The 27,500-nt window shown below is 45.5% G+C and overlaps 2 protein-coding genes across 8 annotated transcripts in view; both read left to right on the top strand.

Annotated features, from left to right (window-relative positions):
• LOC143302118 (uncharacterized) overlaps nucleotides 1-2,225 on the top strand; it is a 163,667-nt gene extending 161,442 nt beyond the window's left edge. The window contains exon 4 of the transcript XR_013057882.1: nucleotides 2,203-2,225. The gene's annotated coding sequence lies outside the window, so the exon portion shown is untranslated. The remainder of the gene's footprint in view (nucleotides 1-2,202) is intronic.
• LOC143302116 (uncharacterized) overlaps nucleotides 1-27,500 on the top strand; it is a 69,796-nt gene that overhangs the window by 32,254 nt on the left and 10,042 nt on the right. For 4 of the 7 annotated variants that reach the window (XM_076616658.1, XM_076616657.1, XM_076616655.1 and 1 more), the window contains exons 2-15: nucleotides 934-1,607; nucleotides 5,286-5,452; nucleotides 8,929-9,188; nucleotides 10,354-10,529; nucleotides 10,960-11,101; nucleotides 11,417-11,486; nucleotides 13,838-13,918; nucleotides 14,839-14,935; nucleotides 16,726-16,950; nucleotides 17,550-17,980; nucleotides 19,089-19,192; nucleotides 22,980-23,021; nucleotides 24,310-24,423; nucleotides 25,977-26,101. In XM_076616658.1, coding sequence (XP_076472773.1) covers nucleotides 1,465-1,607; nucleotides 5,286-5,452; nucleotides 8,929-9,188; nucleotides 10,354-10,529; nucleotides 10,960-11,101; nucleotides 11,417-11,486; nucleotides 13,838-13,918; nucleotides 14,839-14,935; nucleotides 16,726-16,950; nucleotides 17,550-17,980; nucleotides 19,089-19,192; nucleotides 22,980-23,021; nucleotides 24,310-24,423; nucleotides 25,977-26,101 — 2,177 coding nt within the window. In that variant the 5' untranslated portion in view covers nucleotides 934-1,464. Of the gene's footprint in view, nucleotides 1-890; nucleotides 1,608-5,285; nucleotides 5,453-8,928; nucleotides 9,189-10,353; nucleotides 10,530-10,959; nucleotides 11,102-11,416; nucleotides 11,487-13,837; nucleotides 13,919-14,838; nucleotides 14,936-16,725; nucleotides 16,951-17,549; nucleotides 17,981-19,088; nucleotides 19,193-22,979; nucleotides 23,022-24,309; nucleotides 24,424-25,976; nucleotides 26,102-27,500 lie in introns of all 7 variants that reach the window. The other 3 variants (XM_076616662.1, XM_076616661.1, XM_076616660.1) reach the window with 2 other exon arrangements.

Here is a 27,500-nt window from a genome sequence, read left to right on the forward strand (position 1 = left end):
GACACGAGCCACTCTCGTGAGCACGTGCTCGTTACGCGCGCACACGCGCTCACACATACATTTGTAGAGATTTTTTTAAAATGCGTCTAAGAAACATTTATGATCGATCATTATTATTATTATTATTGTTGTTGTTAGTAGTAGTAGTAGTAGTAGCAGTAGTATATCATTTTAAGACAGCAAAGAAGACGAGGAGTTGGAAAGTTCAGATATTTCTCCGCTTAATCATATCAATCACGAACCACGTGAATCGATCGGTTTGGTTTGATAAGAACCCAGTTTCTTCTTCTGCGTTCGTGCGCTGTACAACTCCCACCTTTACAAAACGTACGAGCGAGCTTCCCGTGCGTGTATGAGCGTTTCTACCCCACCATGTATGCAGCCATACTCCACTTTCGGGAAATGTGCATGCTGGATAAGTTTCCATACATGGAATGATCTTTAATGGGGTTTTAACGTGCTGCGTGTGATCTTCTGCATGCGTGTAGTATACATACGCACGACGGGGGTTCGGGCACCAGTAGTTCTGTTCTATGTGTTGACCTGGGAGATGGGAACGATCTCCATCGTCAACCCACCAGGAGCCATGCCCGTGATTCGAACCCCATACTCTCATATTTTTAAGTCAAACGCTTTCGCCATTCGGCTGTTGTGGCTATACACGCACGCACACACACACACACACACACACACACACACACACACACACCATACAACACACACACGCACGCGCGAACACACACACACACACACACACACACACACACACACACACACACACACACACACACACACACACACAAACGCACAGAGAGAGGGAGGGAGAGAGAGAATATGGAAACCCAAAAGATAAATCACTGACAAACATATTACGGGAAACTAAAATCCAGTGACTCATAAACTGTGTCTTTAACTCTGAACGAACGACAAAAGAGGCGAAGATAGCCATTAAGGAGAAGCGTGAGCGTGAGCGAAGGAAGCAGGGCTCAGCTTCTGGAGACGTTTTCCTTTCCAACACCTGTGGGAAGTGCTGCGCATCCAGAATCGGCCTCTTCTCCCATATGAGGACACACACCGACAGATAAGCGTCGGTCCGACGGGAGACTCCAACAACGAATGACGAAAGAGGCGAAGATAGCGTCAGAAGATAGTCTTCCACCGCCGCTGACATTAAAGTATTAAAATCAGGGGAAGTTCCCACATTGAACCAGTTGTTGAAGACAAAGAACATCGCCTTTCTGACAACGATAGCTACAGGCTGGGCCCTTCAGACACCCACTGAACATCAAGCGGGGTTTCTCTGGGAAAGAAAGAAAGAAAGAAAGAAAGGGAGAAAACTGCCTGTCCCGAGTTAGCGACAGAGTGCTCTGCCCTCTCCGGATCGATCAGACGTGATCACAGACTGACCCCCCAACCCCCTCCCCAAACCCTCCTCTACCCCCCACCTCTCCCCCACCCCCTGCAATGCCGAAGAAGAGAAGTGTCAGAATCCGCAACGTGAGTGACAAAGCGCCGCCACACACGGCTCACACTCGCGGGGATGGTCAGCCGCGTAGACTGGTGGGGAAACACTGGGCGCTGCTCATTGAAGCCGTGCGGAAGGGACTGTGAGTACACGTTTCATTGCACGTGTACGTTTACACGTGCGCACGTATATACATGCATCCACATGCAGATTGCATGAGACACGCGCACGCGCGCGCTCGAACTCGCACGTACATGCACGCATGCATGTATCTACGTACACATGTACAGACTCACAGAGGAACACACAGACACACACAGGCATTAAAGGCATATTCACACACACACACACGGACACACACAGAGACAGATACACACACATACATACAGACAGACATAAAGACAAAGATACACACACACACACACACACACACACACACACACACACACACACACACAGAGAGAGAGAGAGAGAGAGAGAGAGAGAGAGAGAGAGAATATATTGTTTTCCTTATCGAAGTGGATTTTTCTACAGAATTTTGCCAGGAACAACACTTTTGTTGTCGTGGGTTCTTTTACGTGCGCTAAATGCATGCTGCACACGGGACCTCGGTTTATCGTCTCATCTGAATGACTAGCATCCAGACCACCACTCAAGGTCTAATGGAGGGGCGGGAGAAAATATCGGCGGCTGAGCCGTGATTCGAACCAGCGCGCTCAGATTCTCTCGCTTCCTAGGCGGACGCGTTACCTCTAGGCCACCACTCTTATTTCGGGGTTCAAATCTTTGACTAGCCCATGGGTCGATGTAGACTAGCCTGAAATGCCTCCCCCCTCCCCTCCGGGGAGTAAACTAATTCAATCAGAACTGACCTTCCTGGTTGTTTTCTTTTTTTTTCTTTTTTAACCCTGACTCTCCCCCCCAGCCCCCCTTGTAATGAATAAGGGGGATTATTCGGAGGGGGGCAAGGGGGGGGGGGGCGTGAGGGGGGAGGGGGGGGGGGGGTAATTTGGCACAGTTAGAATCACGTTTGCTTCCGTTGAATTATGATTGAGTGGAGTGGGGCGGGGAAGGGGGTGGGGGGAGAAGTGAAGGCTAACCCCCCCATCACCCCTGTTCATTTATCTATTTATGATCATTCTTATTATCATTATTCTTGTTGTTTTCCTTGTTATTATCATCATTATTATGCGTATTAGTATCATTTCAATATCTGGATCAAACCAGTTAAAAGGGTGATTTTCATCTAGGAATGGTCGATCTCGCCTAGCATGGAATGATCACTGGGTTTGTTCAAGGCTAGTCCAGAATGACCCCGGGGGTATAAACCCCAGCAGGGGGCAATTTGAGGCTGTTACACCGGGAGACTGATCGTGGATTGGCTGTGGTGTCCTCACGCACGTGAGGCGCATATATAGCTGTGATACTTTTCAGTGTGCATGATGTCCGCGTTGTTCTGTTGTGGTCAGCTGAAATGCATTAAAGTGTGTGTGTGTGTCTGTGTGTGTGTGTGTCTGTGTGACTGTGTTGTATGTGTATGTGTGTGTGTGTGTGTGTGTGTGTCTGTGTGTATGTGTTGTGTGTGTGTGTGTGTGTGTGTGTTAATGTGTGTGTGTCTGTGTGTGTGTCTGTGTGTCTGTGTTGTATGTGTGTGTGTGTGTGAGTGTGAGTGAGTGAATGTGTGTGTGCATGTGTGTGTGTGTGTGTGTGTGTGTGTGTGTGTTGTATGTGTGTGTATGTGTGTGTGTGAGTGTGTGTGTGTGTGTTGTATGTGTGTGAGTGAGTATGTGTGTGCATATGTGTGTGTGTGTGTGTGAGTGTCTGTGTGTTTGTGTTGTATGTGTGTGAGTGAGTATATATGTGTGTGTGTGTGTGTGTGTGTGTGTGTGTGTGTGTGTGTGTGTGTGTGTGTGTGTGTGTGTGTGTGTGTGTGTGAGTATGTGCGTGTCTGTGTGTGGTGTGTGACTATGTTCGTTCGTTCGTTCTTTAGTTTAACGTCTTTTCACTGTAAGTGATATTAGACGAGGGAAGGAAAAGTGTGACTATGTGTGTGTGTGTGTGTGTGGTGTGTGTGAGTATGTACGTGAGTATGTGTGTGTGTGTGTGTGTGTGTGTGGTGTGTGTGAGTATGTATGTGAGTATGTGTGTGTGCGTTAGTGTGTGTGTGTGTGTGTGTGTGTGTGTGTGTTTGTGTGTGTGTGTGAATGTATTGTCAGTTTCCTTTGGGTGAGAAATGAATAGAACCGCTCTATGAAAAGCCGATCAGGAAAAACAACAACAACAACAACATGGCATGATGTTTACATTGATGATTTTGGAGCGTAAAATGTCGTACTTATTTTTCATCTTCATTCCTGCATTAAATGGTACATTTCGGTCAAATGGGCGAACTGCCTCTTTGTCTCATTTGGACAGGGGTTACAATACAATACGATGCGATGCGATGGCATGCTACGCTATCCGATACGACATGACACGACACAATACAACACAACAGAACACAACACCACACCACACCACACCACACCACACCACAACACACCACACCACACCACACCACACCACACCACACCACAACACAACACAACACACCACACCACAACACAACACAACACACCACAACACAACACAACACAACACAACACAACACAACACAACACAACACAACACAACACAACACAACACAACACAACACAACACAACACACCACACCACACTACACCACAACACACCACACCACACCACACCACACCACAACACAACACAACACAACACAACACAACACAATACCACACCACACCACACCACACCACAGCACACCACACCACACCTCACCACACCACACCACACCACACCACACCATACCACACCACACCACAGCACACCACACCACACCATACCACACCACACCACACCACAGCACACCACACCACACCTCACCACACCACACCACAGCACACCACACCACACCATACCACACCACAGCACACCACACCACACCACACCACAACACACCACAACACACCACACGTCACCACACCACACCACACCACACCACACCACACCATACCACAACACACCACACCACACCACACCACAACACACCACACCACAACACACAACACCACACCACACCACACCACACCACAACACACCACACCACACCACAACACAACACAACACCACACCACACCACACCACAACACAACACAACACAACACAACACCACACCACACCACAACACACCACAACACAACACAACACAACACACAACACAACACAACACAACACAACACGACTAAGTACTAACACGTACCGAAGTTTTCATTCTTGTTCTTGTTCATGTTCTTCTTCTTCTTCTTCTCCTCCTCCTCTTACTCTTTCTTCTCCCCTTCCTCCTCCCTTCTTCTTCTCCTCCTCCTTCTTCATCTTCTTCCGTCGTTATTATAAAATTGTATTTCATTTGATCTATTTTTTATGTTTTGTGTCGTAAAATGGGTAGAATTGTGAAAAGGCCTTTACTGTGCCTTGTTCTTTACCCATTAACCCTTTCACCGCCAGTTAATTTAGAGTGCAAATTCCCTTGTGCTATTAACACAGAAATTATGGTGTCTAAGATTTCCTGAGGATTCCCCTTGTGATCTGTAGAAAATACGGCCTCTCCTACCACAAACTATAAAGAGCAGTAGGTTCATGGATAACAGACCAATGATCTGGTCACACTTCAGTGACATGGGTCATCTACCTATAGCTGCAGCATAAATGCGAGTTTAGCAGTGAAAGGGTTACATATTCAATCAATGAATCAAATCTTCCCCAGACGCCTGAGCAACCTGGTGTCCACGGCGGCGCAGTCCCAGCAGTTCTTTGAGGGTCTGGGCAAGATGAGAGAGCGGGTTGCCGAGGAGAACAGAGACGCAGAGCCCGTCCCAGTCTTCAACAAGCGTCTCTTCGCTTCCCATGGGTCCGTGGTCATCACTGCTGAAGGTGAGGCTGTGCTGGTGCTTTAACTCACTCAGTACGGCCAGTCTTCTCTTCTCCTCTACCCAGACCCCTCGGATGTCCAGTGGGTGTCTCCATGACCCAACCTTCAGCTTCCGTCGTCAGAATTGTGGTATTCTTTGTCAACATTCACCTCTTCAGTATAAGAACTTTCCGCTTGCAATATTTTGATGACGGTAATTGGGATGAAATTGGGCTGTTAACGTCGTCTCTTTCGCCGTTCGTATGGAGAGAGTTAGCCTATTGACCCCTGAGCCCCAGCATTGCTCTGGCACAAAAATTCGTCTGAATAAAAACTTCTCTTTTTTTTCACGTTCCTACATATGCATAAACCGTAAGGAAAGGGAACTAACTCCTACATTATTTCTTGATGTGTCCACACATAATTTGGAGGAAGAACAGGATATTTTTTTTGTGCTTTTTTTTCAGCATCAATATGGCATGAAAGCCTGCCAAGATTCCCCAGAGTTGAATGGTTTAACTCTCTCCATACGAACGGCGAAAGAGACGACATTAACAGCGTTTCACCCCAATTACCATCATCAAAATATTGCAAGCGGGAGGCTCTTATACTGAAGAGGTGAATGTTGACAAAGAATACCACAATTCTGACGACGGAAGCTAAAGGTTGGGTCATTCAGACACCCACTGGACATCCGAGGGGTCTGTGTAGAGAAGAGAGGACTGGCCGTACTGAGTGAGTTAATCCATTCAATAATAGGGAGTTTACAGCCTCGGCAGGTTTGGCTGACATATTAATGCAGAAAAACAATGAAACTATACTGAAATTGACCTTTTTTATTTTTATTTTCCTAAAAACTGACACCAAATGTCAATAGAAACAGCGAAAACAAACACAGCAGGAGTTATATTTCCCTTTGCGTGATGTTCATGCCATATGTAGGAATGTACACACCATTTCAGTTAACAAATTTTGGCACCATTGGAATGCTCTGGTGCAGGGCTGAATGGGTTAAAGCAAAGCGCGTTCCGTATTTGCCAGTGATTAAACATACCTCGTCTGCAATAGTGTTTGCTGCCGTTCCGATAATCTATCACCTGCGATAGTCTTATGTTAGCATCCCAAATCATTGCACCTATTGGTTATAATTCCATGGTTCGTGGGTCGAAAAACGGAAAAATTAGGATGGTGGCACGTTAGTTTAATGACTGAATCCGCATCAAAATTGAGTGAAATAACGTGTAAAACAAGAGTCGAAATCCACTGAAAATGGGTTACATCTACTAATGGTAATATCGCTTCAAGCATGCGTAAAAAATGCCAGTAAAATAGGTGCAATAATTTAGGATGCTTAAATAGGACTATACCCAAGAAATATATGGATATTGACGAATGTGTAGAGATGTTAATCTATTACCGTAACACTAGTCTCGAGGAGGCTGCAAATGTCACTGAACTGTTCGTCTCGTTCCGTATCACCCAGTAATTACAAACAATTCAACCCCGTGGAGTTTATTTGCATATGTATTTGTGCTTCTCTTTTTATCACAACAGATTTCTCTGTGTGAAATTCGGGCTGCTCTCCCCAGGGAGAGCGCGTCGTTATACCACAGCGCCACCCCCTTTTTTCTGCGTGCAGTTTTATTTGTTTTTCCTATCGAAGTGGATTTTTCTACAGAATTTTGCCAGGAACAACACTTTTGTTGCCGTGGGTTCTTTTATGTGCGCTAAGAGCATGCTGCACACGGGACCTCGGTTTATTGTCTCATCCGAATGACTAGCGTCCAGACCACCACTCAAGGTCTAGTGGAGGGGGAGAAAATATCGGCGGCTGAGCCGTGATTCGAACCATCGCGCTCAGATTCTCTCGCTTCCTAGGCGGACGCGTTACCTCAAGGCCATCACACCGCTATAACCTCGGCAGACTTACATGCAATATTGATGCAGAGGGGAAAAAAACCCCGCAGAAAATGTACTGTTTTTCCTCCAAATTACATGTGGACACATCCGGAGATACTGTTGAAGTTAGTTTTCTCTCCTTGCATTTTATGCATTTGTACGACCGTGAAAACCGTTTGAGCAGCTCAGGCTTGTCATTGCTCAAGTTTTCCTTTCACATTATTGAACGCTGTATTTTTTGTTTTCTTTCTTGATGTTAAAAATGTTTAAACCCAAACCGTTTTTGAATGTGTACGAATTTTGACGCCAGAAAAGTGCCCGGGCATAGGACTCAGTGAGTTAAAAGATATCTCAAAGCATTAACAGTGCTCGGGCATAGGGCTCAGTGAGTTAACTCTCTCCATACGAACGGCGAAAGAGACGACGTTTACAGCGTTTCACCTCAGTTACCATCATCAAAATATTGCAAGCGGAAGGCTCTTATACTGAAGAGGTGAATGTTGACAAAGAATACCACAATTCTGACGACGGAAGCTAAATGTTGGGTCATTCAGACACCCACTGGACATGCGAGGGGTCTGTGTAGAGGAGAAGAGAGGACTGGCCGTACTGAGTGAGTTAAAAGATATCTCAAAGCATCAACAGTGCTCGGGCATAGGGCTCAGTGAGTTAAAAGATATCTCAAAGCATCAACAGTGCTCGGGCATAGGGCTCAGTGAGTTAAAAGATATCTCAAAGCACGTGATATAGGTTTTACTGCCTTCCCTAAGATAATAAGGGATGTCAAAGAGTATACAGGTATGCGTGCATGTGTGTACTATTTCTGTCATACTTCTTTCGAGGAGTTTGACGACACCATCACATCATTTAACTGTTCATATGGAAGGGCCACAAAGAAACATAAATCGTTGTCTCAGTCGTTGTCTCAGTCATTCTGCAACACTTCTTTTGTCTGGACCCTATTATACCCCCCCCCCTCCCCCCCCACACACACACACACACATACACGCCGCATCCCGTCCCCACGCCCCCCTCCCTCCCCCTGGCCCCCATTTCCACCCACTTCCCACATTACAAATTGAAGGTAAAGGTTGAAGTTACCGTGCCCTTTCACAGCCACAAGATGTTCATGTTGTAAGATGCCACTCTAAAAAGATAGAAGAAGAAGAAGAAGAAGAATGATAATAACAACAGCAAGTAATAATAATGCTATTAATAGTAATAATGATTATGAAAATAATTACACTACTGCTGCTGCTACTACTACTACTACTACTACTACTACCAATGATAATGATAAAGTAACAACAACAAAACAACAACAGCAATAATGATTATGATGATAATGATACCACTACTACAACAACTACTACTACTACTCATAATAATAATAATAACAATAACAATAATAATAACAACAACGACTACTACTACTGATACTACTAATAATATTAACAATAATAATAACGATCATAACGATCATAAAAAACAAACTAATCAACACCAAGACTTAATCCATTCTTTCCTTCTTGTCCACACCACACACCTCACCCCCACCACACCACCACACCCACCCACACCCACACACACCCCACCCTAGCCCGGAAGCTGATGGCGAGGAACGCACGCGCCAGACCCACGGGCCCTCAACAGCACGTGCCCCTCATGAGCAAGTCCGAGCTGCTCAGCATGAGGGGCGTGGTGGAGGGGCTGCGCCTCATCCACCGGGGTCAGGACTGGGTCAAGGACGCCCTGAGTCACGTGCTGACCATGGAGACCTACTCCGCCTACCAGTACATCGTGAAGCGGCCCAACGAGGCGCTGCTCTCCTGCTACTACATCCTGCACGGGGCCGTGCAGGTGAGTGGGGGTGGGGGTGGGGACTGGTGGGGGGGGGGGGCAGGAGTGGTGTCGGTGGGATGGGGAGGAAAGGTGGCAGGGAGGTGGGGGGTGGGGGGGGGGGGGTAGAGGGAGGAAGTGTGAGGGGGAGTGAGGTTGGCGAGGCGCCGCTCTCCTGCTACTACATCCTGCATGGAACCGTGCAGGTCAGGGGGGTAGGGGTGAGGAGGAGGGAAGTGGGGGCGGGGGGTGTGTGTGTGTGAAAAGTGGTGGTGGAGGGAGGGAGGGGTGGATAAGAGGGAGGAAGGGGAGTGAGGATCGGTGGGTTATGTTAAGTGGAGGGAGAGGTTAGGAGTGGGGTGGGGTGGGGACGGGGGGCGCGGGGTGGGGGTGGGTGGGAAGGGGGCAGGTAGAAGGAGGAGGTTAGGATGGGGGAGGGGGGTGGGGGGGAGGGAGGGGAAGGATATGGAGGGATGAAGTGATAGTATGATTGAGGTAGGGTAGGAGAGTGGGGTAATGTATTGTATTACTCTTTTTGTCGCAACACATTTCTCTGTGTGATACTCGGGCTGTTCTCCCCAGGGGAGAGCCCGTCGCTACACTGAGAGTGCCACATATTTTTCGTGTTTTTTTCTGCCTGCAGTATTTTTTTTTTACGTTTTCCTATCGAGGTGGATTTTTCTACAGAATTTTGCCAGGAACAACCCTTTCATTGACGTGGGTTATTTTACGTGCGCTAAGTGCATGCTGCACACGGGACCTCAGTTTATCGTCTCATCCGAATGACTAGCGTCCAGACCACCACTCTAGGTCTTGTGGAGGGGGAGGAAATACTGGCGACTCTACCGGGATTCGAACCAGCGCGCTCAGATTCTCTCGTTTCCTAGGCGGACGCGTTACCTCTAGGCCATCGCTCCGCTTCTATTGGCGGGGGGGAGGTTAGGAAAAAGTGAGGGGAGGGGAGGATGGGGGAAAGGCAGGTAGGAGGGAGGGAGGGGTATAGGGGAGGGGACGGGAGAAGGGATGGTAGGAGAGAGGGGGGAGGGGGAGTAAAAGGGAGGGGGGGGGGGCTAGAAGCGAGTAGGGATAGGTAGGATTGTGGGTAGAAGTGAGGTTCTTGGTGGTGGTGGTGGTTGATATTTTGTTGCTGATATTTCTAACCCCTGAAATGACGTCATTGTCCCAGGTGACGTACGACATGGACGTCACAGAGACGCGCAACGTGTTCCAGCCTGACATCATCTACAACCACGGCACAGGGGAGTTCCTGGGTTTGGTCTCCCCTGACGGTCTGTCCGATGACTTGTCTCCCCCTGCCACTGTCTACACAACCGAGCACAGCGAGTTTCTCCGTATAGACAGGTGTGTGTGTATGTGTGTGTGTGTGTGTGTGTGTGTGTGTGTGTGTGTGTGTGTGTGTGTGGTGTGTGTGTGTGTGTGTGTGTGTGAAAAATAAATGAAATAAAATAACTAACTAAAATAAATAATCAAACAAACGAAAATAAAGAAACAAACGAACACACGAAAAATAAGTACAGAAAGGAAGGAGGAAAGAAAGAAATTAAATGAATACATAATTAAAGATGAATAAAGTAAGATAAAACAAATAAACAGATGAATGAATAACAACAGTATAACTTCACACAGCGTCAAATACCTGAGTACATAAATAAATAAATAAATAAATAAAAACATAACATAACATAGCATAATGAACAAAATATACCAACGTATTTAGATGTTCTTGTATGCACTCTACAGCTTTTTTTCTTCTTCTTTTTTTTCTTAACAGACAAAAGTTTCACGCCGTAGTGAAACAGATCGGGGAGCTACAACGGAAGGAGAAGTTGTCGTTCCTTAGCATGCCCGCTAACCCTCTTGCGTCACTTCCGCCGGAAGCTCTGGAGAAAGTCATCCCGCACGTGCATAAAATGGTGACTCACTTTTGGGGGTTTGTTGGTTGGAGAGAGAGAGAGAGAGAGAGAGAGAGAGAGAGAGAGCGGTCATGTGTGTGTGTGTGATTGTGTGATTGCGTGTGTGTGTGTGTGTGTGTGTGTGTGTGTGTGTGTGTGTGTCCCATATGCCTGTGTTTTCGATTGTGTGTGTGTGATGATTTGACTGATTGGATAATTCATTGACCAACTAAATCTGAATGATTGATTGACTGATTGATCTTTTTAATCGATATGGTTCAATGAATTATTGACTGATTTTCATACTTTATAGATATGATTGATTTGATTGATCAGGACTACCCACCAAACAAGACCATTCTTCGTCAGAACGACAGTTCGGAATACCTGTACTTCATAATATCCGGTACGAAAATCTCCGTGTTTTCCCCTCCGTCGCCATCATTACTTTCGTCATCATCAGTGGACCTGTGCTTCATATTGTCTTGTATTGTATTGTATTGTGTTGCATTGTATTGTATTGTATTGCATTACATTGCACTGCACTGCACTGCGCTGCATTGTATTGTATTGTATTGTATTGCATTGTATTGTATTGTATTGTTACAACAGATTTAACAGTGTGAAAATCGGACTGCTCTGCTCAGGAGGAGCGCGTCGCGACAATGAGAGAGTTACCCTTTTTCTGTATGCAAGTGTTGTTGACGTAGGTTCTTTAACGTGCGTTAAGTGCATGCTTATATAGGGGACCTCGTTTTATCATCTCATCCGAATGGCTAGCGTCCAGTCCACCACTCATGTTCTGATGGAGGGGAAGAACAAATATTGGTCATTGTGGGGATTGAACTAGTGCCCTCTGATTCTCTCGCCTCCTAGGCGAACGCATTATCATTAGGCCAATGCAGTAGTTATTGTGTTGTTTTTGGTGGTGTTGGCGGTGGTGGTGGTATTGGTGGTGGTACGTTGTTGTTGTTGTTGTTCGTGGTGGTGGTGGTGTGATGTTGTTCTTGTTGTTGCTCTTGGTGGTGACGGTGGTTGTGTGTTCTTGCCAATGCTGTTGGTGGTGGTGGTGATTGTGAAGGTGTGATGTTATTAATGTTGTAGGTGTTGTTGTTGGTGGTGGTGGTGGTGGTAGTGGTGGTGTGATGTTGTTGCTGTAGTTGTTGTTGTTGGTGGTGGTGGTGTGTTGTTGTTGCTGTAGTTGTTGTTGTTGGTGGTGGTGGTGGTGGTGTGTTGTTGTTGCTGTAGTTGTTGTTGTTGGTGGTGGTGGTGGTGGTGTGGTGGTGGTGGTGTTGGTTGTGCGTTGTTGTTGCTGTAGTTGTTGTTGTTGGTGGTGGTAGTGGTGGTGTGGTGGTGTAATGTTTTTGTTGTTGGTGGTGGTGGTGATGTGATATTGTTGCTGTAGTTGTTGTTGTTGTTGTTGTTGGTAGTGGTGGTGGTGTGGTGGTGGTGGTGGTGTGATGTTGTTGCTGTAGTGGTTGTTGTTGTTGTTGGTGGTGGTGGTGTGATGTTGTTGCTGTAGTTGTTGTTGTTGTTGGTGGTGGTGGTGGTGGTGGTGTGTTGTTGTTGCTGTAGTTGTTGTTGTTGTTGTTGTTGGTGGTGGTGGTGGTGGTGGTGTGTTGTTGTTGCTGTAGTTGTTGTTGTTGTTGTTGTTGGTGGTGGTGGTGGTGGTGGTGTGATGTTGTTGCTGTAGTTGTTGATGTTGTTGGTGGTGGTGGTGGTGGTGGTGTGTTGTTGTTGCTGTAGTTGTTGTTGTTGTTGTTGTTGGTGGTGGTGGTGGTGGTGGTGTGATGTTGTTGCTGTAGTGTTTGTTGTTGTTGTTGTTGGTGGTGGTGGTGGTGGTGGTGGTGGTGTGATGTTGTTGCTGTAGTTGTTGATGTTGTTGGTGGTGGTGGTGGTGGTGGTGTGATGTTGTTGCTGTAGTTGTTGATGTTGTTGGTGGTGGTGGTGGTGGTGTGATGTTGTTGCTGTAGTTGTTGATGTTGGTGGTGGTGTGGTGGTGGTGTGATGTTGTTGCTGTAGTTGTTGATGTTGGTGGTGGTGTGGTGGTGGTGTGATGTTGTTGCTGTAGTTGTTGATGTTGGTGGTGGTGTGGTGGTGGTGTGATGTTGTTGCTGTAGTTGTTGATGTTGGTGGTGGTGGTGGTGGTTGTGTGATGTTGCTGTAGTTGTTGTTGTTGTTGGTGGTGGTGGTGGTGGTGGTGTGTTGTTGTTGCTGTAGTTGTTGTTGGTGATGGTGGTGGTGGGGTCATGGTGGTGGTGGTGTGTTGTTGTTGGTGGTGGTGGTGGTGGGGTGATGATGGGGTGGTGATGGTGGTGTGTTGTTGTTGGTGGTGATAGCAGTGACAGTTGAATGGTGTTCTTGTTGTTGCTGGTGGTGCTGCTACTGTGATGTTGCTATTGTTATTAATAATGGTGTTGGTGGTGGTTGTGGTGATTGTGATGCTGTTGTTGTTGTTGTTGTAACTGGTAGTAGTGGTGGTGTGATGTTGTTTTTGTTGATATTTTTAAAAAAAATGGTGGTGGTGTTGGTGTTGGTGGTGGTGATGGTGGTACCACGTTTCTGCTGCTGCTCTTGTAGTTGTTGTTGTTGCTACGGCAACCATGTTGCTGAACAAAAGCATCATGGGGAACTAACTACCAGCCTTTAAAGCAGTTCGTTATCTAGGGTTTTCTCCCTTCAACTAAAGCCCTTAACAATGACGATGATGATCGTTGGTTTTGTGTCATATGTGACTCTATGTTCTGCTGACGTCAGGACGGTGTCAGTTATCTCGTGACGTGTACATCCCGGAGATTCAGCGTGACGTCTGTTTCTGTCTGGACGCCAGAGAACCTGGTAAATACTGTGTGTGTGTGTGTGTGTGTGTGTGTGTGTGATGAGAATAAGTTTGTTTACGTATATGCATGCTTTTTTTTTTTTTTTTTAGTGTGTACTTTCCCAGATTTTTTACGTCTGTGTACTTGTATGAGATATTACGTACATGTATATATTTATTCATTTTATTTATTCATACACTTATTTATTTATTTACCTGTTTGTTGTCAGATCTACTTTCCAGTAGTGGGTGTGGTGACACGATTTATCTATCATTCATTCACTCGTTCATTCATTCATTTATAAACATCTATTGATATGTCTGTTAAATCATTTGTTGTTAGGTCTACGTTCTAGTTGTTGTGGGTGTGGTGACACGATTTATCATTAATTCATTCATTCATTCAGTCATTCATTTATAAACTTCTATTGCTATGTCTATTAAATCAGTTGTTGTTAGGTCTACGTTCTAGTTGTTGTGGGTGTGGTGACACGATTTATCATATTCATTCATTCATTCATTCATTTATTCATTCATTCATTTCATTCATTCATTCATTTATAAACATCTATTGACATGTCTATCAAATAATTTGTTGTGAGGTCTACGTTCCAGTTGTTGTGGGTGCGGTGACACGATTTATCATTCATTCATTCATTCATTCATAAACTTCTATTGATATGTCTGTTGATTCATTTGTTTATTTGTTTCGTGCATGTTCTTATTCATTTCATTGTTAACATATCACCACAGAAATGTGAGTGTGGTGACAGATGGTTTATTCCAATTTATCAATGGATGGATGGATAGATGGAGTGATTGATTGATGGATGGAGGGATGGAGGGATGGATGTACGGACTGATTGATTGATTGATTGATTGATTGGTGTTCCGTTCACCGTGGCCACGTTCCCACCAATGCTGGGTGTGGTGGTGACAGACGACTTCTTTGCGGAAGAGTGCATTCTGAAGGAAGGGGAGGGCAGCATCTGTCACGTGACCACCACCAGCCACACCTCGTGTTTCCTCCTGCACCAGTCAGTGGACCAGTCTCGTGCTCCTCCCTCCCTCTGTCTGTCTGTGTGTCTGCCTATGTCTGTTTGTCTGTGTGTGTGTCTGCCTGTGTCTGTCTATCTGTCTCTGTTTGTCTCTTTGTCTTTTTCGTCTCCGTCTGTAAATATATCTCTCTGTCGATTTATAGCTGTCTTTGTCTGTCTGTCTGTCTGCCTCTGTTTGTCTCTATCTTTTGTGTGTGTGTGTGTGTGTGTGTGTGTGTGTGTGTGTGTGTGTCTGTTAGTCAATCTGTCTGTCTGTCTGTATGTATGTATGTATCCGTCTTTCTCTATCGCTTTATGTCTGTCTGTCTGCCTGTCTGTTCGTTGGTTCTGTCTGTTTGTCGATCTGTCTGTCTCTGTCTCTCTCTCTCGCTTGCTCGCTCGCTGTCGCTCTCTTTTTTTGTCTGTCTCTATGCCCTTCTTTGTGTTTCTCTCTGTCTCTCTCTGTCTGTCTGCATCTCTCTCTCTCTCTCTCTCTCTCTCTCTCTCTCTCTCTCTCTCTCTCTCTCAATCAATCAATCAATCAAATGATACGAGTAACAAAGACGATCCATTCCCCATGGTCGGCCCTGTCCTTGGAGATAAAAATAGACACTGCGGTAACACAACACAACACAGCACAACACAGCACAGCACAACACAACACAACACAACACAACACAACACAACACAACACAACACAACACAACACATTACCATCCAATCCAATCTAATCCAATCCAGTCCAATCAATACAGTTCAATACATTTCAATTCACTATCCTACAATACAACGCATTGCGATAAAATGCAATATAATGCAGTGCAATACAAGACAAAACAATACAAGGCACGACAAGAAAAAAATGCAATGCCATACAATGCAATACAATGCTATGCAATACAATACAATACGATACAATACAATACAATGCAATAAAATACAAGGCAAATCAATGCCATGCAATACAATACAATACAATACAACACACTACAACACAACACAACACAATCCAATACAATGCAACACAACGCAACCCAACCCGACCCAACCCAACCCAGTACAATACAATACAATGCAATACAACACAGCCAACACAACACAACACAGTACAATCCAATCTAATTCAATCCAGTCTAATCCAATCCGAACCCATTCCAGAGTGCCGCCCTCTCCATGATCAACAAGGAGACACTACTTACTGTAATACAGTGCAATACAGTATGATACAATACGATACAATACGATGCAATACAATACAATGCAACAAAACACAACACAACACAAAACAACCCAACTCATTACAATCCAAAGCAACACAACGCAATGCAACCCAACCCAACCCAAGACACCACAGTGCAGTCCAATCCAATCCCGATTCAGTCCAATCCAATCCCGATTCAGTCCAATCCTATCCCAATTCAGTCCAATCCTATCCCAATTCAGTCCAATCCAATCCCGATTCAGTCCAATCCAATCCCGATTCAGTCCAATCCAATCCCGATTCAGTCCAATCCTATCCCAATTCAGTCAAATCCTATCCCAATTCAGTCAAATCCTATCCAGTCTAATACAACCCAACCCAACCCAACCCAATCCAAATCCAAACCATTCCGCATCAGTATCAGTATCAGAAGCTCAAAGGAGGCGTCACTGCGTTCAGACAAATCCATATACGCTACACCACATCTGCCAAGCAGATGCCTGACCAGCAGCGTAACCCAACGCGCTTAGTCAGGCCTTGAGAAGAAAAAAAAGTTTAAAAAAACCCAAAAAACACCGACTGTCCACAGAGCCGCCCTGTCAGTGGTGAACAAGGACACACTACAGCATGTGCTTGAGGACCGACGCCACCACTTCCCGCCGGACCACGAACTGCGGGAACGAGGCTACCGGAAGTCCGTCTGGGACGGCTACAAGCACCACGTGGTCAGCCGCTCGCTGCGAGAGCGAGGCTACGCGCACATCCTGTCACGTGACACGCCCGAGCGCGTGCGGAGTCGTCCGCCCTCTGCCGAGTGGGTGGTGTTTTTGTTTTGTTCTGTTTTGTATGTGTGTGTGTGTGTGTGTGTGTGTGTGTGTGTCTGTTGTGAGACAGAGGTGTTTGTTTTTGAGAGTGTGTTTGTGAATGACCATTTTGCTTATTTTACTGTGTCATATAGGCAGCCGTACTCCGTTTTCGAGGATGTGCATGCTTGGTATGCTCTTGTTTCCAGAACCCACCGAACGCCGGCATGGATAACATAATCTTTAACGTGCGTATTTGATCTTTTGTGTGCGTATACACACACGAAGGGTGTTCAGGCACGTGTAGGTCTTCTCACATGATATGCTGATGTGGGAGATCGAAAACATCACCACCCTTTACTCCACCAGACCAGTGATACCGAGACTGGAACACGGGGATCATCGGATTTGAAAGCCCAATGCTTTAACCACTCGGCTGTTGCGCCCGATCTCACACTGCCGGGGTCGGTAAAAAAATAAAATAAAAATAAATAAAAAAAAACAAAAAACCCCATAAAAATCAAGAGCCCGGACAAACCTCCAGAAAACCAAAGCCTATTATTTAGGTGTTTCTTTTTTTTTTCACACAGATCTCTTTTCCCCAAAACAGATCCCAGCAAAAGGAGAACCTCCTCCGCTTCATGGCCAAGGGAGCTAACTACCAACCCGTGCAGACCGCCAGGGCCCGCTCCGCCTGGGTTCGAACCCCGTCCCGGGGTAGCGGCGGTGGGGGTGTGGGTGACGGGGGCCGCTTACCCGCTCGGCCCAGAACTGCCGCCGCACTGGACTCCAGAGAGCAGAGATCACGGGTGGTGGATCCACCCCCGCCACCGCAAGACGCCCCGGGTAGATCCACCCCAGCTTCTTCACCTTCTCCGTCACAGCGTCCGCCGTCCACACGGGTGGCGGGTAGGGGTGGGGATGGAGGGAGATCTTCTGTTGCTGCTGCTTCTTCTTCATCATCACCCCCCTCAGTGCAAGAGTCTGAGGAGGAGGAGGAGGAGGAGGAGGGGGGAGGAGAGGGAGAGAGGGAGGAGGAAGGTGAGATTTGGTTGTTGTTGTCTTGTTGTTGTTTTTGTTTTTTGGTGTGGTTTTTTTTTTTCTACTTTATGTTTGGGTGTGCGTGTGTGCTTGTGTGTGTGTGTGTGTGTGTGTGTGTGTGTGTGTGTGTGTGTGTGTTGTATCTTTGTGTGTGTGTGTGTGTGTGTGTGTGTGTTGTATCTTTGTGTGTGTGTGTGTGTGTGTGTGTGTGTGTGTGTTGTATCTTTGTGTGTGTGTGTGTGTGTGTGTTGTGTGTGTGTGTGTGTTCTGTGTGTTTGTTTGTGTGTGTGTTGTGTGTGTTTTTGTGTGTGTATGTGTGTGTGTAGGGAGTGTGTGTGAGTGTGTGTGTGTGTACGTGTTGTGTGTGTTTGTTTGTGTGTGTGTTTTTGGAGGGGGCGGGGAGGGGGGGGGGGTGCGGAGAAGGGTGTGTGTGTGTGTGTGTGTGTGTTGTATGTGTGTGTGTGTGCGCGCACACGCGCTCGCGCGTGTGTGTGTTTGTGTGTGTCCCTCAAAATATATGTTTCATAAGCGCTAGGCCTATTAAAAATACAAAAACAAACCCGTATACAACAGAGAGAAATATATTGGTGAATTGCCCACTTCAAACAAATTCGCTAATGAAATCTGAATGTAATACTCACTGTTTATCTCGCTCTCTCTCCGTTTTCTTCTTCTTCTTTTTTATTTTCTTAATTTTTTAATCAGTCCACTTCAAATCTTGCACCACCACATCCCCTTTAGTTGAGCTGTTTTCAAAGAGAGGTAACGATAACGATCGTTTATTCAGATTAAGGCCAAAGCCCCTTACTGAAAGGGGGTCATACAAGAAAATAAATAATGAAAATGACCTGACGCGATAAACCAACATCACAAATCAACCAAAAGAAGCTAATACAATACTCAACAACATTCACAAAATAACGATTCGAAGTCTCTTCAATGCCTCATAATTATAAGTATATGGCCAAGTTTTATTGAGTAAGCTCATGTTTTGACATGAGCAATTAAATAAAAAATATTATAAAGATCCCTTTGCTTTTAGAGAGAGAGAAGGAGACAGAGAACTCTTGCTTTTTTGAATGCAACTTCTTTTCTTCTTTTTTTTTAGCCAGTGACGTCGAACACAATAAACATGACGTCATGACAGCGTCCGATGACGCATTAGGGGGCATTGCCGTCACCACGAGCTTTGTACGCATGCTCGAGAAAAACGTAAGTGTGCACGTGTTTTTTGTTTGTTTGGTTCGTTTATAATAGTAGTAGTAGTATAGGGACTGGCAATCTTCTGCCAAGACCTCTCGGCCTTGTTATGTCCCCATCGAATCATCTTCACTTCTTCCATTTCATTTTATTTATTTATTTTCATCTTTTGTTTGTTGTTGTTGAGCGGTGTACGCAAGTACACTTCTGCAAGAAACTTTGTTTTTTTCATCATAGTCAAAAACTGTTTCTTTTAAGATGGTGTTGGTGTCAAGGAACGTGTTAGTATTTTGTGCAAGTTTGACTTCGATTGGTAGTGCATTCCATGTTTATTGTTTCGGTTGTTGGGTTTGTTTGTTTTTTTTGGTGGTTTTTTTTTTTTTTTCTGTCGTTGTCGTCTGACATTGATTCACTCTTAGCTATTATAATATCTAGGCCTACTTATCCATGAATTTCAGTGGATGTTAACATGTCAAAAAACAGAAGAAACAAGAGACAAAGCCTTTAAAACTCACTTGTGCTTCGCTTTGATCCAGTAAAGGAATGATGAGGAGAACAAAAATAGAGATTTAAAAAATCGTTGAAAAGTCCTCTGTATTAAATATGATATATAAGATAAGCTTGGGAGAAAAAAATATATTTAAAAAGAAAAATAAAGGCATGCGATCGGGATCGAGCCACGCGTGTTCAGTTCCGATGCAAGCAGACTAATCCCCAAGACTGCGTCTGACGTCAAATGACTAAATTTGAAACTTAAAGCAATGTTGACATTTTCTTCTTCTTGCGATAAATAGATGTGATTGTAGTGGACGTAATAACGCCGTTTAAATCATGTTTTTTTGTGTGTTTTATTATATCTCGAATTTTTCTTTTATATCGGCGGTAAAGGAGACATTGCCATCTCCTTCAAGCACATCGCAACACATGGTTGATCTCTAGATCTGCACAAACCAGTCTACTACGGGCTGAAAGAAACGATGAATTCATTCCAGTTAATTCAGTGTCCACTTTAGAATATTTATATGCAGTAAACTCGTTGATGGTGTAGTTAGTATCACTGTAAGAGTTCTGTACAGAATTTGTATTTCTTTCCTTATAATTTTGAACAAGAAACACGAGGTCATGTCGTCTTTGAACAACCAACCTTCTAGTCAGCCAAACTCAGTGGAAAGCGGTTTTTAGAATTTTCGGATTTCGGAACACATCTCAACGAAATAAACCGTTAATGATTCGGAAATACGGCTTAACTCACTCAGTACGGCCAGTCCTCTCTTCTCCTCTACACAGACCCCTCGGATGTCCAGTGGGTGTCTGAATGACCCAACCTTTAGCTTTCGTCGTGAGAATTGTGGTATTATTTGTCAACATTCACCTCTTCAGTATAAGAACCTTCCACTTGCAATATTTTGATGGTGGTAATTGGGGTGAAACGCTGTTAACGTCGTCTCTTTCGCCGTTCGTATGGAGAGAGTTAATTCGGGAGATTTACAACCTGTTATTGGTATGACTGTGAAGATTTTTTTTCCATACTATGTTTAAGCCAATTTTGGTGTTGGCACACAAAGTATTTCCAGAGAAAATGGCAAAGTCAAAGTTTTCCACACATGCACGGACACGCACACGCACACACACACACACACACACACACACACACACACAAATGAACACCGGGTTAACTCACTCAGTACGGCCAGTCCTCTCTTCTCCTCCACACAGACACTTGGGATGTCCAGTGGGTGTCTCAATGACCCAACCTTTAGCTTCCGTCGTCAGAATTGTGGTATTCTTTGTCAACATTCGCGTCTTCAGTATAAGAGCCTTCCGCTTGCAATATTTTGAGGATGGTAATTGGGGTGAAACGCTGTTAACGTCGTCTCTTTCGCCGTTCGTATGGAGAGAGTTAAAACATAGGTTCACTTTGTTTACACAAGTGAGTCAAAAAGAGGCAAATCGAACAGGCAGTTGTCTCACCAGTGATCAGAGTTTGATGCCCTATCACAGCGGTATGCACAGTTTAGGTGTGAATGGTTTAGGTAGTTCCCAGGTGTGAACGGTTTAGGTAGTTCCCAGGTGTGAACGGTTTAGGTAGTTCCCAGGTGTGAACGGTTGGGTAGTTTAACTAAGTCCCCAGGTGTGAATGGTTGGGTAGTTTAACTAAGATTCCAGGTGTGAATGGTTGGGTAGTTTAACTAAGTTCCCAGGTGTGAACGGTTTAGGTAGTTTAACTAAGTTCCCAGGTGTGAACGGTTTAGGTAGTTTAACTAAGTTCCCAGGTGTGAACGGTTGGGTAGTTTAACTAAGTTCCCAGGTGTGAACGGTTTAGGTAGTTTAATTAAGTTCCCATGTGTGAACTGTTGGGTAGTTTAACTAAATTCCCAGGTGTGAACAGTTTAGGTAGTTTAACTAAGTTTCCAGGTGTGACCGGTTGTGTAGTTTAACTTAATTCCGAAGTGTGAACGTTTGGGTAGTTTAACTAAGTTCCCAGGTGTGAATGGTTTAGGTAGTTTAACTAAGTTCCCAGCTGTGAACGGTTGTGTAGTTTAATTAAGTTTCCAGGTGTGAACGATTTAGGTAGTTTAACTAAGTTCCCAAGTGTGAATGGTTTAGGTAGTTTAACTAAGTTCCCAGGTGTGAATGGTTTAGGTAGTTTAACTAAGTTCCCAGCTGTGAACGGTTGTGTAGTTTAACTAAGTTTCCAGTTTTTATGATGGTATTGGTGTCAGGGAGATTTTTTAACGTGTTAGTATTTTGTGCAAGTTTAACTTCGGTTGGTAGTGCATTCCATATTTGTGCAATTCGGTTAGCCAGTAAATGTTTTCTAGGGTTGGTGTTGCAGTGTTCTAAACAAATCACCTTCTCTTGAATATTTAAACTTTGATTTACGAACCCTTTTACCAAGTCTGTGAATGGATATATAACTGAGCCAGGGAAGATTACAGCGTGAACAAGTTTGAAATGCACCCAGGACTGACAGCTCGTAATTTTTAAAAAGAAATAAGATACGATAAACGGAAAGGAAGGAAGAAAGAGAGGAAGAGGCTGGTAATCATTATCGGTCATCCATCCAATTCATTATCGCTTTTGCAAGCTGAAATATTTTTTTATGTTCAGGAATGGAGCTATAGGTGTGAGTGAGGAAGACACGCACACAGTCAGATTGTTGAGGAACTGTTTCCATTCAGTGACATGGAATACTCGGGAAGGGCAATCACTCGATACTATAATGGATAACATTGTGTGTTATAGGTTTCTTCCCTTAGGCCAGTGTTTATGTCACACCGGCTTCAACGAAAGGGTTGTTGGTTTTGTTGTTGGTTTTTCGTGCTTCAAGAACGAAAAAGGCAACAATGTAGGTGAATATCGGTTTCTTATTGAACTGTGGAGAAATGATATACGTCACCAATGACAAGCGTGTGTGTGTGTTGTTGTTGTTGTTGTTTCAGGAGGGTATTCGTACCTATCTGTGCACGAGTTTTGTTAATTTAGTTCTAAATACCCAGCTTGTTGTGCGAGTATGGACGTGTATGTGTATCTGTACGAGCTTGTGTGTGCATATGTGTGTGTGTGTGTGTGTGTGTGTGTGTGTTTGTTTGTTCATGCTTGTGTGTGCAACAATACGAGCATTCTGTGCCGTAAACACACACACACACACACACACACACACACACACACACACACAATGTTGTTTTCTTTCTTTCTTCCTTCCTTCCTTCTTCCTTTCTTTCGCTTTTAACACCAAATTATACATGTTTTGTCTTTCTTTCTATCATTCTTTCTTTCTTTTTTCTTTTTTTACCAGCTGCCGAAAGGAGTGCTGCAGAAGATCATTGGTAGTAGTGGGGTAAGTACACTTACAAAATGCTCTTTTCGAGCGAGTGAGCGATAACACACACACAAGATCATTGGTAGTAGTGGGGTAAGTACACTTACAAAATGCTCTTTTCGAGCGAGTGAGCGATAACACACACACAAGATCATTGGTAGTAGTGGGGTAAGTACACTTACAAAATGCTCTTTTCGAGCGAGTGAGCGATAACACACACACAAGATCATTGGTAGTAGTGGGGTAAGTGCACTTACAAAATGCTCTTTTCGAGCGAGTGAGCGATAACACACACACACACACACACACAAAATGCTCTTTTCGAGCACTTACAAAATGCTCTTTTCGAGCACTTACAAAATGCTCTTTTCGAGCGAGTGAGTGATAACACACACACAAGATCATTGGTAGTAGTGGGGTAAGTACACTTACAAAATGCTTGTTTCCTTTTTAATGTTACTCTTTTCGAGCGAGTGAGCGATAACACACACACACACACACACACACACACATACGAGCGCGCGCGCACACAAGCACGCACACACACAGAGACACTCACAGACACAAACACACACACACACGCGCGCGCACACACACACATACATACGCACGCACGCACGCACCCACACACACACGCACACACACACCTTGCGAAACAAAAAGCCCGCTGAGCTGTCATGCGCATGCATGTGCTGTGTAATTTGTACGTATGTCTGTGTTACGTGTGTGTGTGTGTGTGGTGTGTGTGTGTGTGTGTGTGTGTGTTCGTCACATGATGTGTATGTGCGTATATATGACTTTTGTCGATCGATTATGTGTGGTAGGAGTGAAAGAGACAGACAGACAGAGAGAGACAGACAAGACAAGACCAAATCTTCATTATCGAGTGTAATAGATAAGTAACATGCTTTTAAAAAAAAATTTTTTTTACATCTAGCCCACAAAGAGAGAGTGAGAGACACACAGAGAGAGAGAGAGAGAATGAATGAATGAATAATCTTCATTTTTTGATGGTAATAGATTAAGCATACGTGTTTGTTTTGGGTTTTTTTTTCTCCAGCCGTCGAAAGCAAACAAAAATAGTAATAACAACAATATAAAAAATAGATGAATAAATAAAAAGAAGTGAACAAACAACAGGAACGTCGAGGAAAACATACATATCATAGATAGATAGGCAGATAGAAACAGGTAGGCAGAGAGAGCGAAATGACAAGACAAGAGCGAGACAGAGAGAGACACACATGCACACAGGGAGAGAGAAATGTGGATGACATCATGATCTTGTCATGTTACATGCACCAAGGCGGACATGGACCCTCGTCTGCTGGGGCGGGCCATGGGAGACAACCCAGAACTGGGCAGACAACTCCGTCTGGCCTGGGAGCTTCACCAGCAAGAGAAGAACGATGGCTTTACTGTAACTGCTGAGTTATTCCCCTTCGATTATCTGAGTGTGTGTGCGTGTGCGCGTGTGTGTGTTTGTGTGTGTGTGTTTGTATGTGTGCGTGCGTATGTGTGCGCGTGTGTTAATGATACATGTCTGCAGTGCTTCAAATGAAATTAACTATTTGCCTTGCCTTGCCTTGCCTTGCCTTGCCTTGCCTGACCTCACCTCACCTCACCTCACCTCACGTCACCTCTCTTCACCTGACCTGACCTTACCTCACCTCACCTCACCTCACCTCACCTGACATCACCTGACCTTACCTTACCTCACCTCACCTCACCTTACCTCACCTTATCTCACCTCACATTACCTCACCTCACCTTACCTCACCTCACCTTACCTAACCTCACCTCACCTTCCCTCACCTCACCTCACCTCACCTCACCTTACCTCACCTCACTTTACCTCACCTCACCATACCTCACCTCACCTTACCTCACCTCACCTCACCTCACTTTACCTCACCTCACCATACCTCACCTCACCTTACCTTACCTTACCTCACCTTACCTCACCTCACCTCACCTCACCTCACCTTACCTCACCTCACCTCACCTCACCTCACCTCACCTCACCTCACCTCACCTCACCTCACCGCACCTCACCTCACCTCACCTCACCTCACCTCACCTCACCTCACCGCACCTCACCTCACTTTCCCTTGCTTTCCCTCACCTTGCAGAAGATGATGGTGCTGGTGACGATGAAGATGGACGACATCGTGCGGAAGGCCAAAGCCCCTTACCTTACCGTACCTTACCTTACCTCAACTCCACTCAACTCCACTTGACTTCCCTTCCCTTACAAAACCATACCTTAACTTACCTTACCTAATCATACCTGACCTTACCTCACCTGACCTCAGCTGACCTCACCTTGCCGAAGACGACGGTGCTGGTAACGATGAAGACGGACGACATAGTGCGGAAGGCCAAAGCCCCTTACCTTACCTTACCTCACCTCACCTCACCATACCTCACCTCACCTCACCTCACCTTACCTTACCTCACCTCACCTCACCTCACCTTACCTCACCTCACCTTCACCTCACCTTACCTCACCTCACCTCACCTTACCTTACCTCACCTTGACCTCACCTTACCTCACCTCACTTCACCTCACCTTACCTCACCTCACCTCACCTTTACCTCACCTTACCTCACCTCACCTTCACCTCACCTTACCTCACCTAGCCTCACATCACATCTCACCTTACCTTACCTCACCTCACCTTACCTTACCTTACCTTGCAGAAGACGACGGTGCTGGTGATAATGAAGACGGACGGCATCGTGCGGAAGGCCAAAGCCCCCTAGCTTAGCTTAGCTTAGCTTAGCTTAGCTTAGCTTACCTTACCATATCTTAGCTTACTTTACCTTACCATACCTTACCTTACCTCAGCTCAACTCAACTCAACTTCCCTTCCCTTCCCTTCCCTCCCATTCCCTTACCTTACCTTACCTTACCTTACCTTACCTAATCATTTCTGACCTTACCTCACCTCACCTCACCTCACCTTGCAGAAGACGACGGTGCTGGTGACGATGAAGACGGACGACATCGTGCGGAAGGCCAAAGCCCTGGCTGACAAACACTGCCACCAGCCGGCTGAGGACGGCGAGGAGGACGAAGAGGGGGTGACCCTTCGGTGAGTCATCACCACGAGGAACCAGAGGTGCTGGTGGAAGGTTTCAGTTTCAGTTTCTCAAGGAGGCGTCACTGCGTTTGGACTAAGTGGAGTGATGGCCTAGAGGTAACGCGTCCGCCTAGGAAGCGAGGGAATCTGAGCGCGCTGGTTCGAATCACGGTTCAGCCGCCGATATTTTCTCCCCCTCCACTAGACCTTGAGTGGTGGTCTGGACGCTTAGCCATTCGGATGAGACGATAAACCGAGGTCCCGTGTGCAGCATGCACTTAGCGCACGTAAAAGAACCCACGGCAACAAAAGGGTTGTTCCTGGCAAAATTCTGTAGAAAAATCCACATCGATAGGAAAAACAAATAAAACTGCATGCAGGAAAAAATACCAAAAAAATGGGTGGCGCTGTAGTGTAGCGACGCGCTCTCCCTGGGGAGAGCAGCCCGAATTTCACACAGAGAAATCTGTTGTGATAAAAAAAAAAATACAAATAGAAATACAAATCCGTGTACGCTACACCACATCTGCTAGGCAGATGCCTGACGAGCAGCATAAACCAACGAGCTTAGTCAGGTCTTGAGTGCATGCTTATGTATTTGTGTATCTGTCAGAGTGGATTTTTTTTTTTTACATGATTTTGCCAGAGGACAGCACTTTTGTTGCCATGGGTTCTTTTTCAGTGCGCCAAGCGCATGCTGCACACGGGACCTCGGTTTATCGTCTCATCCGAAAGACTAGACGCTGAGCTTGATTTTCCAGTCAAACTTGGGAGACAGGGCGAGAGCTGGATTCGAACGCACGCCCTCACGGATTCCTGTATTGGCAGCTGAGCGTCTTTCCCATTCTGCCAGCTTCCTTCCCCTGATGGAAGGAATCGACGTTTGTCAATGTCCTGTTCTGGGGCGGGGGTTATATTGTGTTATTTTTTTGTTGTTGTTGTTTTTCCCCCATTATCTGCACCGTTTCAGTGGCATTACTCCCACGCCGCTCATTTAGATTCCTCCATATACGGCCACACCCGGGTTCGTCCGTCACAGTTTCAGCGTCGACAGTGCGCAGGGAACCATCGATGTTAGGTCGCTAGGAGGCCACACACCAGAGGAGACCCTGCACTGCTGCTGAGTCACTTCGGTGGTGGGGGGTTACTTGTACTGTCATGAACATCACCTCCCGACCTCCAATCATCGCCACCACCACCACCACCACCCTACCCCCACCCCCACTCACCCACCATCCTACCCTTTCGAACAAAGAAATTGTAGATGCTGTCACTGGTATCATCATCATCATCATCATCACCATCATCATCATCGTCATCATCATCATTGTCACCAAAGCCTCTTACCCAACAACAAACTCAACCCCCTCCCCAACAACTCCCGCTCTCCTACCGTTTGAACAAAGAAATT

The sequence above is a fragment of the Babylonia areolata genome, chromosome 28 (genome assembly GCF_041734735.1).
Source record: "Babylonia areolata isolate BAREFJ2019XMU chromosome 28, ASM4173473v1, whole genome shotgun sequence".
Lineage (NCBI taxonomy): Eukaryota > Metazoa > Mollusca > Gastropoda > Neogastropoda > Buccinidae > Babylonia > Babylonia areolata.